The sequence below is a fragment of the Elephas maximus genome, chromosome 6 (genome assembly GCF_024166365.1).
Source record: "Elephas maximus indicus isolate mEleMax1 chromosome 6, mEleMax1 primary haplotype, whole genome shotgun sequence".
NCBI lineage: Eukaryota > Metazoa > Chordata > Mammalia > Proboscidea > Elephantidae > Elephas > Elephas maximus.
This window is the reverse complement of record NC_064824.1, coordinates 133,091,031-133,106,499: the sequence shown is the minus strand read 5'-3', so window position 1 is coordinate 133,106,499 and position 15,469 is coordinate 133,091,031. Positions and strand designations below refer to the sequence as shown.

Sequence of the window (15,469 nt, the reverse complement as noted above, 5' to 3'; positions counted from 1 at the left end):
TCAAAGAAGCCATCTGAATTGAGATGAAATTATCAGCAAGGCCAATCAAGACTTTGTCCCATATTGTGACTTATATGACCGGCGTATCTCACCTCTTGGCGAATCTTGCCATCTGTGCTAGGAGTGTATCATCCATGCCCTCTGTGTGGCTGGGGGCTGGGTGCATTCTCCCCACACCACAGCCGCTCCTCTCTCCCTCCTGTGCCCCTGTGTTCCCCCCTCAGGCACATGGCTTTCCTTCCACACAGGTCTATCTTCTTGACACACGGTGCTACTACACCTTCCATCCTAACAGGTCTGCTGCTTTTGAATGGGGGACACCCTTCCATCTGTGTATTCTTTCTAATCATGAGTCCTATCCCATCAATTTCAAAGATACCTAAGCCATCATATTTTCCACTCTATGTTATAATCTCAATTCACTTCGTTTTGCTTTGCGTGCTGACATATAAATATCTGAGGTCTTACCTAATGCTTCTGACACCCTTTTTAATTGTTTTGGGACAGAAATCACTGGGCACCTCCTACACCTTATTCTCGTTTAATGTGAAACCCTCATGACCAGGTCCCCCAGGCTTTCACCCCATCTTAGGCTTTCACCCCATCTTAAGGGCTGAGGCATGTATTTTCCCAGAGGCTCTGTATAAATATAAAACTGAGTCGTCATAAGAAAAGCGGCCACTTCTCACTGTCAGAGTGTTCATGGTTTTGAGCATGGTAGTCTATGTGTTAGTACACTGAATTCTGATTATATTAAAATAATAGCTCTCAATATTCACTTATGAAGTCTGTGAAGATCAGGCATTTCATATAAGGAACATAGCATATAAAGGCTTGTCCCCACCGTGAAAACAATAAAGAGTACCGCTTTATTTATATACTTTAAACAGCATAGAACCTTGCAATTAAAAACAAAAATGTGCATGTTATACAATAGAGTTGCATCATATGTTCCTATAATTTATACAACCGTCTAACAAGGGAGGTGAGGTGGGCGGGGGGCGGGGGTAGAGGATTTGAGTAGCGCAGCTGGTTCTGCCTCCCACGGTAATAAATGTGCTCTGGCGTGAGCATGAGATGAGAGAGGGAGCCCGCTGCTCCCTCAGTCGGTCACAATGTGGACATCTCTGTCCTAAATGTGCTTGCATTTGAACACGTGTATTTCAAACCAGGACGGCCCCTGAACAGAAGCGAACGTCTTCATCTGGTGCTTAACCAAAGGCACTGCTGCAGTATGTTGTTGTTAGACTTGCTGTATAGCTGTATAACCTGTACCCTGTACTTAACAGGTAATTTTAAAGTATCATTTTGACCACACAGGACTGTTGCCTGTAAGACAGACTTTAGAATCTAACTTCTCCACCCCTTTTAGGATGTGACGCCCTGCGTAAACCTGAGCCACACAAACACATGTAAACTCTATCTTCTCTCTTCCCACTAGAGGGCAGCTGTGTGTAAACTAGGAGGGCAGAACTGGCTTAGGAAAAGCAGCATGCCTGGATATCTGACTTGCAAGTCTGTTTGGAATTGTACCGTTTTGATAAACGTTACCTTGAACGTGGCAAATGCATCTGAAGCTATGTCAAATGTTGACATTTCCACATATCTGAAGAAATCATAAAACTGTTCTGACCACAAAATGATTTTTGCAAGCGGTTCATGTCTGATGCATTCTCTTAACATGATTCCACAATTTAGAGCTATTTCTGGAGACTCATACCTGCAAAAAGAAAAAACAAGTGTGACTGCTCCAACACGGGCCACTCTGAATCTTTTGAACAGAAGTTTTCAGACACACATCCCGATTAAGTAGCCACGTGAAACAGCAGTTACAATGGGCATTTTTCTCTCAGAGAGGAACACACACTCAGGAGAGTTTACACTACAGTGTACACACACACTCTAGTTGGTGATGACTGCTTCATCCCAAAGGAAGTAACAGCCAATGACCACACATACAAACACAGAGTGACGGTGTAACAACAGCTCACTGTTTAAGCTAAAAGATCTGAAAAGTAATAATGAGGTCACACCACCACACGTAGGGGTTAGTTTTACATGTGGTGTTCTCAACTAAAAGCTGAATCAAAATATAAAACAAACAAACAAAGCCCGATTTTGTTCTAAATTTATAAATATTTAAAAAGATGAACCCAAATTCAGAAAGTCACAGTATCTCAACAGGCCTATTCAAGCACACAGCATCTCTGCTTTGCTTTGATCCAGTACCCAGAATGCTATTTCCAAGACTCTCAGCAACATGCTGCTGTTGTTCTTAGCTATATTAATTGAAAAAAGTAATTGTACATGGTTTGGAGGTACTGTACTGGATAGCACAGTTCTATGCCTTCCTTTATCTACTCCGTATCTTCCCATTTCAGTGTCGCCATCAAGTGGTGCTTTGAAACATCTTATGTTCATTTTCTCTCTCCCTTCCACAGCTGCATCGATTCACACCCAGAACCATGCAATGGCCTCCTAGTCAGCGTCTTTGTTCAAGTTCTGCCTTAACAAATGCACCCTACACACAAGCCTAGCAATAGCGCTTCCCACTCTGAGCTTAAGACTCTGCCTCTCGCTAATCAAATAAAGGCAAACCCCTGGGCTGGCTGTCCAGCCTTCCCCTCATCAGACCTACTCCTCTGGGACAATGCCATCTCCCACTGTCATAAAGCTTCCGGATGTTCTCCTTATTGTGGCCAATCACACTGTAACCACTCCTGCCCCTGTGCCTTTGTCCTCAGTGACATGCCAGTAGGATGTCTTCTCTCTTTTTCTGTCTCTGCAAATTCCAAAACCCACCCATTGCTGTCAAGTCGATTCCGACTCATAGCGACCCTACAGGACAGAGTAGAACTGCCCCACAGAGTTTCCAAGGAGCGCCTGGTGGATTTGAACTGGTGACCTCTTGGTTAGCAGCCGTAGCACTTAACCACTATGCCACCAGGGTTTTCCTGCAAATTCTAAACCACCTTAAGCCCCATCTCTTTCGCTAACCTTTGTCTTACCCACCAAACCTGCAGTTTCCCTGTGAAGTCCTGTAGGACTCACTCACTATCTTTGGTTGTGCCCATGCTCATCAGAGAGCAACATTCTTTTGCATCACTATGGCTTGGAACCTAGACGCTGACTGGCTCTTGGGTGGATCAGAATGTTTGTCACAAAATGGCCAATCTTTAGTAGGCAGGAGACGAGAAGGACAAGGGGAAAGACAGTTTGGTATAACAAGCTGGGCAGGTTTCGATGAAGGCTTGTCAAGCTTGCCTTAAATGAGTAAACCATAAACCAGTGAGTACAAGGCAAATGGTTATGCTCTACAATCTATTAGCACTAGAGTAGAAAGCACATTAACATTTAAATTGCCAGTAAAAAAACCTCAAAAAACACACTTTTGCCTCCAAATGCAGTGTAACACCAGCAACAAGATTACATATTTTTAAATGCATACTAAAATTTGGCTGTATAACAAAAAACCAAACCCACTGCCCTCAAGTCGATTCTGACTCACAGCAATGCTACAGGACAGAACAGAACTGCCCCACAGGGTTTCCAAGGCTGTAATCTTTCCGGAAGCTGACTGCCACCACGTCTTCCTCCCATGGGGTGGCTTGGCTGGTGGGTTTGAATTGTCTGCTGTGGCTATAACTACTTTCATGTTAAATATTTTGGGGGAGCTATACTGGAAACCCTGGTAGCGTAGTGGTTAAGAGGTTCAGCTGCTAACCAAAAGGTCAGCAGTTCGAATCCACCAGGCACTCCTTGGAAACTCTGAGGCAGCTCTACTCTGTCTTACGGTGTCACCATGAGTCGGAATCGACTTGACAGTGGGTTTGGTTTTGGTTTTATACTGCTTTCAGTTAGGAGCTGAGTGCCCTTAACCACTGCTCCACCAAGGCTACTCATTGGCAGTACAAAACTCAAAACCAAACCCATGCCATCAACTTGATTCTGATTCATAGTGACCCTACAGGACAGAGTAGAACTGCCCCACAGGGTTCCCAAGGCTGTAAATCTTTATGGGAGCAGACTGCCACATCTTTCTCCCAGGGAGCAGCTAGTAGGTTTGAATCCCTGACCTTTTGGTTAGCACCTAGGCACTTTAATCACTGCTCCACGAGGACTCCTACTGGCAGTATTTAAAACAAAACAAAACAAAACAAAGCACATCAAACCTGTCGCTCTTGAGTTGATTCCAACTCATAATGACCCTATAAGACAGAGTAGAACTGCCCAGTAGGGTTTCCAAGGCTGTAAGTCTGTATGGAAGCAGACTGCCACATCTTTCTCCCATGACTGGTGGGTTTGAACCACTGACCTTTTGGTTGGCAGCTGAGGGCTTAACCATCACCATCAGGGCTCCCAAAATATCTAACATCAAAGTATTTATAGCCTAAGCAGATGATTACATTGTATGGAAGTAGTCTAAACTAATTAATCAACTGAAGTACAAAATGTCAAAAGGCTCTTTGACCTGTTCCAGGTCTGAGGCAGTAAGAGTACAAAATGAACAAGGGACACCTTGAGCCAGAAAGTAAGGAAGCTAGTAAAGACTAATGGAGTTCTGACAAAAGGACACGGGAACCACCCTGAAGAAGCTCCCACTGGCCTACCTAAGGGGCGATTCGGACATGAACTTCAGTTCACAGTGATGCTTGAAACAATAGCATACTCGTTAAAGTCAAAATTGATAAAGGGAAAGAATCAAGCATTTATTCTGTCTTTTTCACACTGCTTGTCTTTTGGGATAACTAAGTCATTGGTGAAGAAAGGTTCCCATCAACCTGTCACCTGCTGACTTCACTATCCATTGAGGGTCCTCACCTGGATTCAGAATCTCCTAATGCTCTCATCCTTTCCCCATGTGTTAAATGTGTCAGCAGGTGACAGGCTGATGGGAAACTGTATAATGGGCAGGCCAGACTGACAGCACCTGAACCCACCGATCACTCTCCTCACTACAATGGGACCACCAGTGTCGCCCGATAGGGAGTACACAGCATGGACACATGAAGCGCAGTATACGAAGACCTAGATCTAATCACAAATTTGAAGAAATAAGGGGATAGAGGAGCATGTTAAACGAAACCTCAGGGATGCTAATCCAAAATAGGGGCTTTTTCTACCAAATGACCCAGCTGCTTCAACCAATGGCAAAAATGAAAAAAAAAAAAAAAAGAAAGTGTTGGGGGGTGGGGAGAGAAGGCAGGCAGGTAGTTATTATAGACGAAAAGAGAGCTAAGGGTCATATCAATCCAATTCAGCTTGTAGGCCTTCTTTGGAATCTGAGCTAAATGAAACAAATTGTTAAATGACCTTTTTGTGGACATCAAGGAAATGTAAAAAGTGACTGGGCATTAGATACTGTCGGGTTTGTAGCTGGTGCTGTGACTACGTTAAGAAAAAATCCTGATAGGTACTGTGTGTTAGGGAGGCACACTGAAGTGGTGTTACATGTGGGTGACAACACAAGGAAGCAAGGAACAGGTGAAACAAGGATAAGAGAATGTTAACAATGTTGGAGCTGGGTGATGACTGTATTATTCCCTCTCGTTTGATGTGTATTTTCCACCATAAAGGCTAAAGGGGGAGGGGAAAGCTCCCACTGGATCCCACACCAGTTGCATCTCCATCTTTCTCCTCCTCTCTTCCCTGGCTGAGTGCTCTGGCTAGCTCAGATGAGAGCTGAAAACTTTTTCTTTAAATTGTATCTCAACTTGCATTTTAAAATGTTCGTATGGTGCTTCCGGCTAAAGTAAACTCTAAAGAAAAACTCTAAAGGAAATTGCGGTAGTGTTGACTAATTTATGGAATTTTAATAAACATTGGCTTCTATGGAAAAAGCAATACTGGCTTTAAAAACACACCAAGTCATGTGAAAGCCGCTCTGAGAGCACCAACATTGCAGACTCCCCACTACCTGTTCACACATGCAACGCTGGATTGATACAGCAAACACTCAGACGCCAAAAGCGCCATATACCACCATCTGAAGCAGCAGCACCACGGAGGCTTAGAAACCGAATACCTGAAAGCAGCACGTACACCGACTCATGCTTTGCCTAAACAAGCCTGAACCTGGGGGAGTGTTAAACCGCAGAGATAGGGATCAGAATGAGGCAAGCTATAAAGCGAGGGGTAGGAGAGCAAGCTGATTCACGTCAGAGCTCATGCCAGTCACATGTCTGCCCACCAATTTAACAGAACAACCCAAATGCTCGGACAAAGGGACAAAGGGACGCACACCATCCCCAGGGTGTGAACCGCAGGTGATTACTCTCCAATCAGGGAGGCTCAGTGACGAGGAAGAAGAATTGTGTTTTCAAAGTTTTAGTTTTTAGGCTTTTTTGGTTTTGTTTGTTTTTTAAACTGACAGACTACTCAAACGTAAATGTCTGCTTAGGCCAATACTAGCTCCAGGAAGATGCACTGTGAATTACCAAATTAAGTGGGTCTAGTAGAAAATGGCCACACACAGTTATCAGCAAAGGCTGTGGCCTCATCAACACAGCCTGGGTTGACTTAACAAAGGGAAGCTACCTGGCCCTCAGGCTTCCTCTCCTAGGCAGCTCTTATCTCCTTTACAGTGTGCACCAACACCCAGGGAGGCCTTTAAACACACGGTTTAACGGACATTTTAACAAAATTCAAATGTTTTATCTTCCAGAATAGAAATAAGACCACAGACACCTTGTTTTCTTTCTTCAGTCATGTTTGATTCGTGAATTCTAAGGCCCAGAAATCACCTAACATAAAACTTCCATTAGTTGGGCATTTTCAGATTCAATTTAGCTCAGAGGTTGAATTCTAAGGAGATGAGTTTATTCACGATTTGTGAAAAATGAGCTGACCAAACCACAGACAACAATGCTTCCCCCACATTCACCCCCTGGCTTTGATCAAGGTAATCTTTCTTTTATTTTTGAACTAAGAATATAAATTTTATTACATGGTACATACCCTTTCAATAACATGAACAAAATATTCTGTTGGGTGCAGATGTATTCAACTGTAGGAGTTCTTGTACCAATTTGTCTTCTGAGAATATTGTTGAAAATTTGAGCCACGTCTTTTTTGCCCTATTAGGAACACAATCATTAAAATATTTATCTGACTAAACGTAAAAACACCCACCTGCCCTCCCAAATACACTCAAATCAAGGCATTGTATATTTATAGCTGTCACTGAATATCTGACTTTAACACATTCATAAACATTATTTTCTTGTTTTATCTCTTTATTTACAATTCCAAATTCTAAGTTTTAATAGCTGACTATTTTTAACAAGAACAATGTGTTGACAAAGTGAAATCTCACTACATTCCATGTATTATTTTAACATGTCTAACTCAGAATAATGCTGACTGAGATACGAACAACAAAACCCTGCTACAGGCTCACAACGTACAGGGACCTGAATCCTTCCTAAAGGAACCAGCAGCTTCTACCAGGATGATGCTCACGTGGTAACCACTACTTTCCTTTTACCTGATGGAGGGAGAGGGAAGGGAACTGCACCCTGCTAGTAACACGGAAGACGTTCTGTCAGCAGCTTAGCTTTAATGGCAGGTAGACACCTCCTGCCCCCCTAGACTAGGTCTCCTTAGGAAAAACTTTATGCGGATTAATAAGGAAGGTGCGAAGTATCGCAGGATCAGAACTTAATTACTTCACTGTATTTTATTAAGCAAACAGATGGATACTGTTGCCATCTGTGGAACCTTACAAGCAAAAAGCTGCGTGAGAAGTTAACAAACGGGAAACTGAGCTCTAAGAGGTGCTCTGGAATGGCTGACCAGCCTGCAGGGAAGCGAGCAATGTGCCAGCTTTCCAGCACCCAGCCTGAAGCGCACACAGGGAGATCACCTCGGGGCATCACGTCAGGACCAGAGATGAAATCTCTAAGAACTGGTCTCAAGGGCACACGCTTTTTTTTTTTTAGATTGATGTCTCCAAAGTTCCAAATGAATATTAAATTCTGTGTCCAGGTTGGGAAGCAAGGTGGGTAGAGGCTGACAAAGGAGGAACTAGATGTTTCAGCCGGTGCCCAGCTTCTCAGAGGAAATAAAAACTGTTAGAATTTGACGCACTATTAATAATACATGAAATCAGCTATGTACACTGAAATAACCTAGTTCTTCTATTTGCTCTACAGTAGGATAGAAATAAAACTTTACCTTCTCTCGATAAAAAAATTTTGTTATTAATATTTGTTATTAACAGTATATTATATTCTAATAATCTATGAACCACACCCTCCCACCCCTCCTCAAAATTTAATCTGGTTACTTGTCTATCATTTTCTCCCCTGAAACATCTGTACAGACACGTAGTCACTCAGGCTGATAAACTCTGGGGCTTAAAAGAAAGCACACCCACAACAAAGAGGCAGAGGGAAGATTGTACCTCACCATGCCAGACCCCGCAGTACCACATATGCCCCCTGACTGAGCTAGCGCCTTCATTCAGACCATTATTCTCACGGTTAAATTCACCGTTATTTAACATGGCATGACCCAGCTGTGAAAGCTTAAGCAACAATCCCAAATGCCTCCCAGGGCCAGGCAAGAAACGCACAGGGGTTCGCCGGCCCCTCGGGAGAAAGCAAGCTGTGCTGTCTGTGGAGGCCCCGTGTGGAGGCTGGCTGCTGCTGGGCTCCGTGAGGGGCCACAGAGGACTACAGGCCCAGCGTTGCCTGAGACAAAGAAATGAGAAACTGAGAACTGCATATAAAATCTGCTCTTTAAGTGTTATATGAATTAAAAAATCTGAAAGCACTGCTGAGCAAACAAAACCCATGTGAGGCAAAGGTTTATGGTCTCTGCTATAAAATAGATATAGCAAATCTGCAAAAGCTGGAACCTGTGGAAGGAGGAAGCCTGTGAGATAAGGAAAACTCACATATTTTCCACTAAATGTGACAGGAAAGTGTTAAAACTGCACCCGGTCGAAGGCAGAAAACTTGCAAGACCCATAAAAACACGGCAGCTCCATCCAGTTCCAACTCTCACAATTTCTACTGTGTAACTAACTGGACTTTCTCTAAGAGCTCATCTACCTCTAAAATTCTAACTTTCTATGATCTTCTTTAGATTATTTATTTTTTAAGAGCCAGGGGCAAATGAATTATATGCAATTCACTATAAAAACCAAATAACCCAAACCCACTGCCACTGGGTCGATTCTGACTCAAAGCGACCCTAGAGGACTGAGTAGAACTGCCCTATAGAGTTTCCCAGGAGCGCCTGGTGGATTCAAACTGCCCACCTTTCAGTTAGCAGCCACAGCACTTAACCACTACGCCACGAGGATTTCCGCAATCCGCTATAGTGCTCCAAGATTTAACAGCTGTTTCTTAAATATAGCCTAAATAAAAGGGCACGGTGACTACCTAAGGAACTTCATATACGATGTGGTGAAATAGGGGGTAGAAGCCTTGGGACGGGCCTGAAACCCCCATGGGTCCCTGCCCTGGTTCTGCGAACAAGGCAGGCAGCCAAGCAGGCATCCAGAGGGCAGGAACCCCTGTGCCGAGGGCTCACCAGGAACCCGAAGAAGCTTCCAAGGAGAGAATACATGGAAAAAGATTGTTTTTGAAAAGTAAGAAACTGACTTCCCACCTCAAAGTCGATGAGCGGTAAGTCGGCAACCAGGGTGCTGAGAAGGCCGCTGTTATAAAGCTCCTGAGCAAGCTGTGCCACTGCCTCCGTCTGTGGCTCCTTCTCGTTTGTGCCGTACAGGATTTCCTTCATGGCAACCAGGTTTTTGGAAACTTCTTCTGTAGCCTGGTTTTGAAGGGGTGGGGGGGGGGAGGAGAAAAAAAACATTCTAAAAACCATCCTACATGCCTCCCTCTGTTAAATACCTCCTGTCTCTATTCTCACCTACAGAACTACGCACAACACCCAAGGGCAGGCACACCCCGACCCTACCCTCAGGAGCATGTGTGGAGCCCACACGCATGCTCCGCAGGGAAGGCCGACGTATAGGCAACACGTACACTGAAACCCTGACAGACACAGGACAGGGAGAAAAGGCTCAACCAGGGACTTCAATTCCTCTTTGAATGGGGGGATGTCACGGAAGAGGGGATCGAGCAGACCCTGAGAACAGAGAGACTCTGACAAAATATTGGGGAAAAGGTGATTCGGGGGAAAGGAACGCATGAACCAGGGATAAGCGAGAGAGAGAAGAACAGCGTGTGGCAGAGGAGAGATGTGGACAGAGGAAGGGAGAGAGTGGAAAATGAAGCTGAAAAGGCTTTGACTACAAAGCTAAGGTGCCAGTGTCATGGACTGACCTGTGTCCCCCCCAAAAATGTGTGTATCAATTTGGCTGGGTGATGGATCCCAGTGTCCTGTGATTTTTCTATCTGTTGTAAATCCTGCCTCTATGATGTTAATGCGGAAGGATGGGTGGCAGTTGTGTTAGCGAAGCAGGACTCAATCTACAAGATTGGATCGTGCCTTAAGACAACCTCTTGAGATATAAAAGAAAGAAGCGAGCAGAGAGAGACAGGGACCTCATACCACCAAGAAAGCAGTGTGGGGAGCAGAGCACACATCCTTTGGACCTGAGGTCTCCGTGCTGAGATGCTCCCAGACCAAGGGAAGACTGATGTATCCATCACAAGGACCTTCCTCCAGAGCTGACAGAGAGAGAAAGACTGCCCCTGGAGCTGATACCCTAAATTTGGACTTTCAGCCTATTTTACTGTGAGGAAATAAATTTCTCTTTGTTAAAGCCACGCACTTGAGGTATTTTTGTTACAGCAGCACTAGATGACTAAGACAATCAGCATTAAAGAGCTTCCACTCTGGCCAAGATGGAGGAATAGGAAGCAGCGTGACTTCCCCACTCCCTCCAAAAAGACTAAAAATAGGATAAAATATATGAAACAATGACTTTTAGACACTGGACTTAAGGCAGTTCAGGACAGCGATTCCTGAGAGAAGGCAAACAAATGAGGTGGTCCTCACACCTGCCCTAGCTTACTGTCTGCAGGCCACAGCACAGAGAGGGAAGGCCAGGCAGAGCCGGTGGTCTCCGTAAGTTGAGGAGACCGTGAGTCTATTTTCTTCTTTAAATACTTAGAAATCATCCTCCTAATAATTCCACTGGGAAACCTTACTCAGAATCAATGTTAAGCAGAGTTTTTCTTTACCCTTTGCGGTCTACCGTTACTATCTTATTCTCTGTAATGCCTCAGAGATTTCTGACAGCAGCTTATCACCCCATATTCAAATTTAAGTACCCAAGAATGTAAATTTTCTGGGCCAGAAGATTAAAAGTTTAGCTGCAGTGTTTTCTTATAATCTAATTAGAAGTGTTGCTTTTTCAGCTCTCCTTTATTAATTCTTAAGAGGATTCTCTTTGACAGGGAAGAACATGACACTTAGTAAGTAGTCAATAAATGTTTTCTGAGTGTGTTATCTGTTGATTTTACACCAGTGGCCCTGAATAGTAGGTCTCAGCAACCTCTACTCCTCTGGCTGAACTGAAGTTTTGAAATTCCTCAGCAACTTTTCACACACCTCACTCAGTTTATGCTCTTCTGTGAAGCCATTACATGATTCTGAATCTGGATTCAAACCCTACTCTATGCTCTCTTCTGACAGCGAAAGGTGCATGAGGAAGAAGGAAGGAGAAATGCACGGAGATAATCAGAAAGCTATTTATTGTTTTCTGGGCTGAATGGCAACTTGTAACGTCCCCTCCTTTCCTTTCAACATGGAGGGAAATTCCATCACCTGCTACCCATATACTCATTTACCCATATTAATCCTCTACTTCCTTTTGGATCCCAGCTGTCCTACCTTCTCAGGAACTTATGTCATCTGTTATCTCCTCATATATTCAATTTTTCCTCCCAACTGATTTTTTCCCTATCAGTTTTTAAGCAGGACCAAGAATCCCATGAACAAAGTCAAATAAGCTCTCTCTCAACTAGTACCCACTCCATAATTAAACCTCTCAAAACACCTGACTACATCTGCTCTTTCCTCTTGCTTTTCAGTCACCCCCTTGCCCCCTAAACTTGGCTTCCACACCTAGTATTTTACCGGCTTTTGGCTAGTCACCAACGACCTATATGCCACTAAATACAATTTTCAGTCTTTATTACATGTGAGCACTCAGTGGCATGCGACATTGTTGACTACGCCCTCCTTTTAAAACCTCTCTTTCCTTGTCCTCTGTGATCATCACCACCTTAATTTCCCCTCTTATCTCTCTGGTAGAAGCAGCCCTGGTGGTGTGTGGTTAAAGCGCTTGGCTGCCAACCAAAAGGTCGGAGGTTTGAACCCACCAGCCACTCCGTGGGAGAAAGGTGTGACAATCTGCTTCAGTATAAATTTACTGCCTTGAAAACCCTATGGGGCAGTTTTACCTTGTCCTGTAGAGTTGGTATGGGTCAGAATCGACTCCCCAGTAGTGGGTTTGGTTTTGGGTTCTCTCTGTTTGTTTCTTCTCCGTCTCCTTTTTGGCACATCCTCTTCAACTAGCCTATTTAAATACTGGGAATTCCTCAAGGCAGGGTACTGGGCCTTCTCCTCATTCTGTAATCTCTAAGTGATCTCACTCACACTCACCCTTTAATTACTACCTAAATGCAGATGCCTCTCAGACTGCTATCTCTAATCCAGGTCCATACCAGTATTCAGTATTCAACTGCTGACCTGAAACATCTCCACTTGGATGTCTCAAGGCACCTGAAAACTAGCGCGTCTAAAAACAGAGCTCAGGGTCTTGCCCCAATCATTCTCCTGTACCCCACTGTTGATGCTATTACACGTGAGAAACTTTAGTATCCTCAACTTTTCCTTCTAATTCTATCACCAAGTCTCCCAAATCCATCCATTTATCCCCCTTCTCTACCATCGCCGGAAACCCTGGTAAGACAGTGGTTAAGAGTTCGGCTGCTAACCAAAAGGTTGGCAGTTCGAATCCACCAGGTGCTCCTTGGAAACTCTACGGGGGCAGTTCTACTCTGTCCTATACGGTCGCTATGAGTCGGAATTGACTCGATGGTAATGGGTTTGGTTTGGTTTTCTAGCATTACCACCCAAGTAAAAGTTCCCATTAACCCTTGCCTGGATTACTATACAGGCTATTGAATGGTTTCCTTGTAACCACTTCTGACCCCCTCCAATCCATTTTCCACAGAGCTCAACTAAAATGGTCTTTTGGCAACACAAATATGATTCAGACACTTCCCTTGCTTAAAATCCTCCAATAGTTGCCCATTACTTTTAGGATAGAGTAAAGTCCTTCTTAATATGGCCTACACAGCCCTGCATGACCTGGTCCTATCTTTCTAACCTTACCCTAAGCTATCTATACTCCACCGTCCCAGCCACACGGGTCTTCCTTCAGGGTCCCTGCACACGGGGTTTCCTATGCCGAGAATGCTCTCTGCACTCACACCCCCCCTCTACCTCCTGGCCTACTCCCACCCTTCCATCACTGCTCAGCTCAACGGTCACTTCCTCAGAGAAGTCTTTCTAGGTAAATTCTATCATATATTCTCCTCCTGCCACGTTCTTCATCATAGTATTTCTCATGGTTGTATATGATTCTATTTTTCCCTGTGATTTCTCAGTTAAGCTCTATTTTCTTCTGTCTCTGCTGGGAGCCCAAGTGCTGGCAAGTGCTCCAAACACGCTTGGTGAATGGCCAAACAGAAGCATACTTATCACCGGGATACAAAATGCCTATCAAGACTGGATGTAGGGAGGGGTGATGGTATCCTACCATAAAGTCAAGGAATTCCTAAAAGATGTAGTGTGGACACAGGAACCTGAAAGGAAAGACAACTTTGCAACATCTCACCAAGAAAGCTGAAAGGGAAAAAACAAACAAACAAAAACAACCTCAGCAGAAACCCAGAAGGAGGCCTCGTTACACCAAGCAGAGCCCGTGCAACCACCCCTTACTCTGGCCAGAAAAGGGCACTGCCACCTGGTCCACTCCTGGCAACCACACACAAGTGGGAAAAGAAACGCCCAACTCTTATTCCCTTCGCCTGGCTTCCCTCAGGCTGCTGGGTCAGAGAATAGGCAAAGCAAGACCACAATTGCTCTCAGCTTCTAGCCACTGACAAAGAAAAAGGGGGAAAATGTTAGAATTAGGAATCAAAATATCTGTCCAGCAATGGATAAGAACAGACTTCTCTCTAAGAATAGGCAAAGAAACAAATCACCTGAGATGTGAACAATTAAGTATAGTTCAAAGGAAGGGGGCCAACTAATGAATTACAGCAAATGTCTACCTGACAAAGAGTTAACGGTGGGAAGCTAGGAAAGAGCCCAACTGATTGATTTCATAATGCTGACCATTTTAATTCATGAGCATATGCCCTGGGCTTGGGTCCTGGCAAGCATGTACCACTCAAAGTGTGGACACCTCCCCAAGCTGAGCCCAGTGGAAGCCAACAACTGCGTCTGGCGTTCACCTGAAGAAAGAGCAGTCTGCTTCACTGCTGGAGGAAATACAGCTGTGTTCAGTCTCAAACACAGTATGCCTACATTATATACTGTTCTGTATGGTCAATTTTGGAAACCCTAGTGGTGTAGTGGTTAAGTGCTATGGCTGCTAACCAAAGGGTTGGCAGTTCAAATCCGCCAGGCACTCCTTGGAAACTCTATGGGGCAGTTCTACTCTGTCCTATAGGGTCGCTATGAGTCGGAATCGACTCGACGGCACTGGGTTTGTTTTTTCTTTTTGGTTTATGGTCAATTTAGGGGTTTCCAAAAGCAAATTCGGTTGTGATTTGCCCTATGCTGAATTTACAACCTAACTCACAGTGATTTTACACTTATTCCTATGGAAAGGAATAAGGAAGGGCAGTTTTAGTCTGTATTTGTCTATTTCAGACTTGTTTGGATGTTTTTACAATCCATATTTTACATTTGTTTTTAAAAAAAGGGCAAGAAAAAAAGCAAAAAAATACAGGGGGATGAGATAAATACATCAAAATGTTCTCTGTGCTGATACCAACTGGTTTATCTCCTCATTTCTGCCTCTTTCTCCCTTTAACCCTTCTCCACAAGACATCCTTGCCCCTGCAAATTTTAAGAGTGATTTCTAACTACGTGATTCTGATGCAGGTGGGTCTCCCAAGCACACTTTGAAAACCAGTGCCACAAACAAGACCAAGTACAAACCTGAAGAATGGAGGTGTGACATTTATAAGGGATAATCTCTGCTACTCAGAAGCAGACAATGGCATTGACGGGTAAGAGCCTTCCAGACTCCTCTAGTTCTTTTTTCTGGGCATTTCCATGATCATTACCATCTACACAGAATAATCACCAGTATGAAATAAAAAAAACTAAACTTCATCAGCTTTATTATTTGTTAGAGTTCTGAAAAATGAGAGAGGTTAAGTTCCCATTTCAATTGATGACTTTTAGTTCTATGTATATTTCACCTATTTGTGATTTCTGTCTGTTCCCCATTACACGGACAATT

General features: G+C 44.0%; 1 protein-coding gene across 3 annotated transcripts in view; it reads right to left on the bottom strand.

Annotated features, from left to right (window-relative positions):
* Positions 1 to 15,469, bottom strand: part of CAB39 (calcium binding protein 39) — an 84,570-nt gene that overhangs the window by 14,721 nt on the left and 54,380 nt on the right. For all 3 annotated transcript variants that reach the window (XM_049888428.1, XM_049888429.1, XM_049888430.1), the window contains exons 3-5: positions 9,619 to 9,783; positions 6,958 to 7,076; positions 1,552 to 1,720 (exon numbers count right to left, since the gene is read on the bottom strand). In XM_049888428.1, the coding sequence (XP_049744385.1) occupies positions 1,552 to 1,720; positions 6,958 to 7,076; positions 9,619 to 9,783 (453 nt within the window). The remainder of the gene's footprint in view (positions 1 to 1,551; positions 1,721 to 6,957; positions 7,077 to 9,618; positions 9,784 to 15,469) is intronic.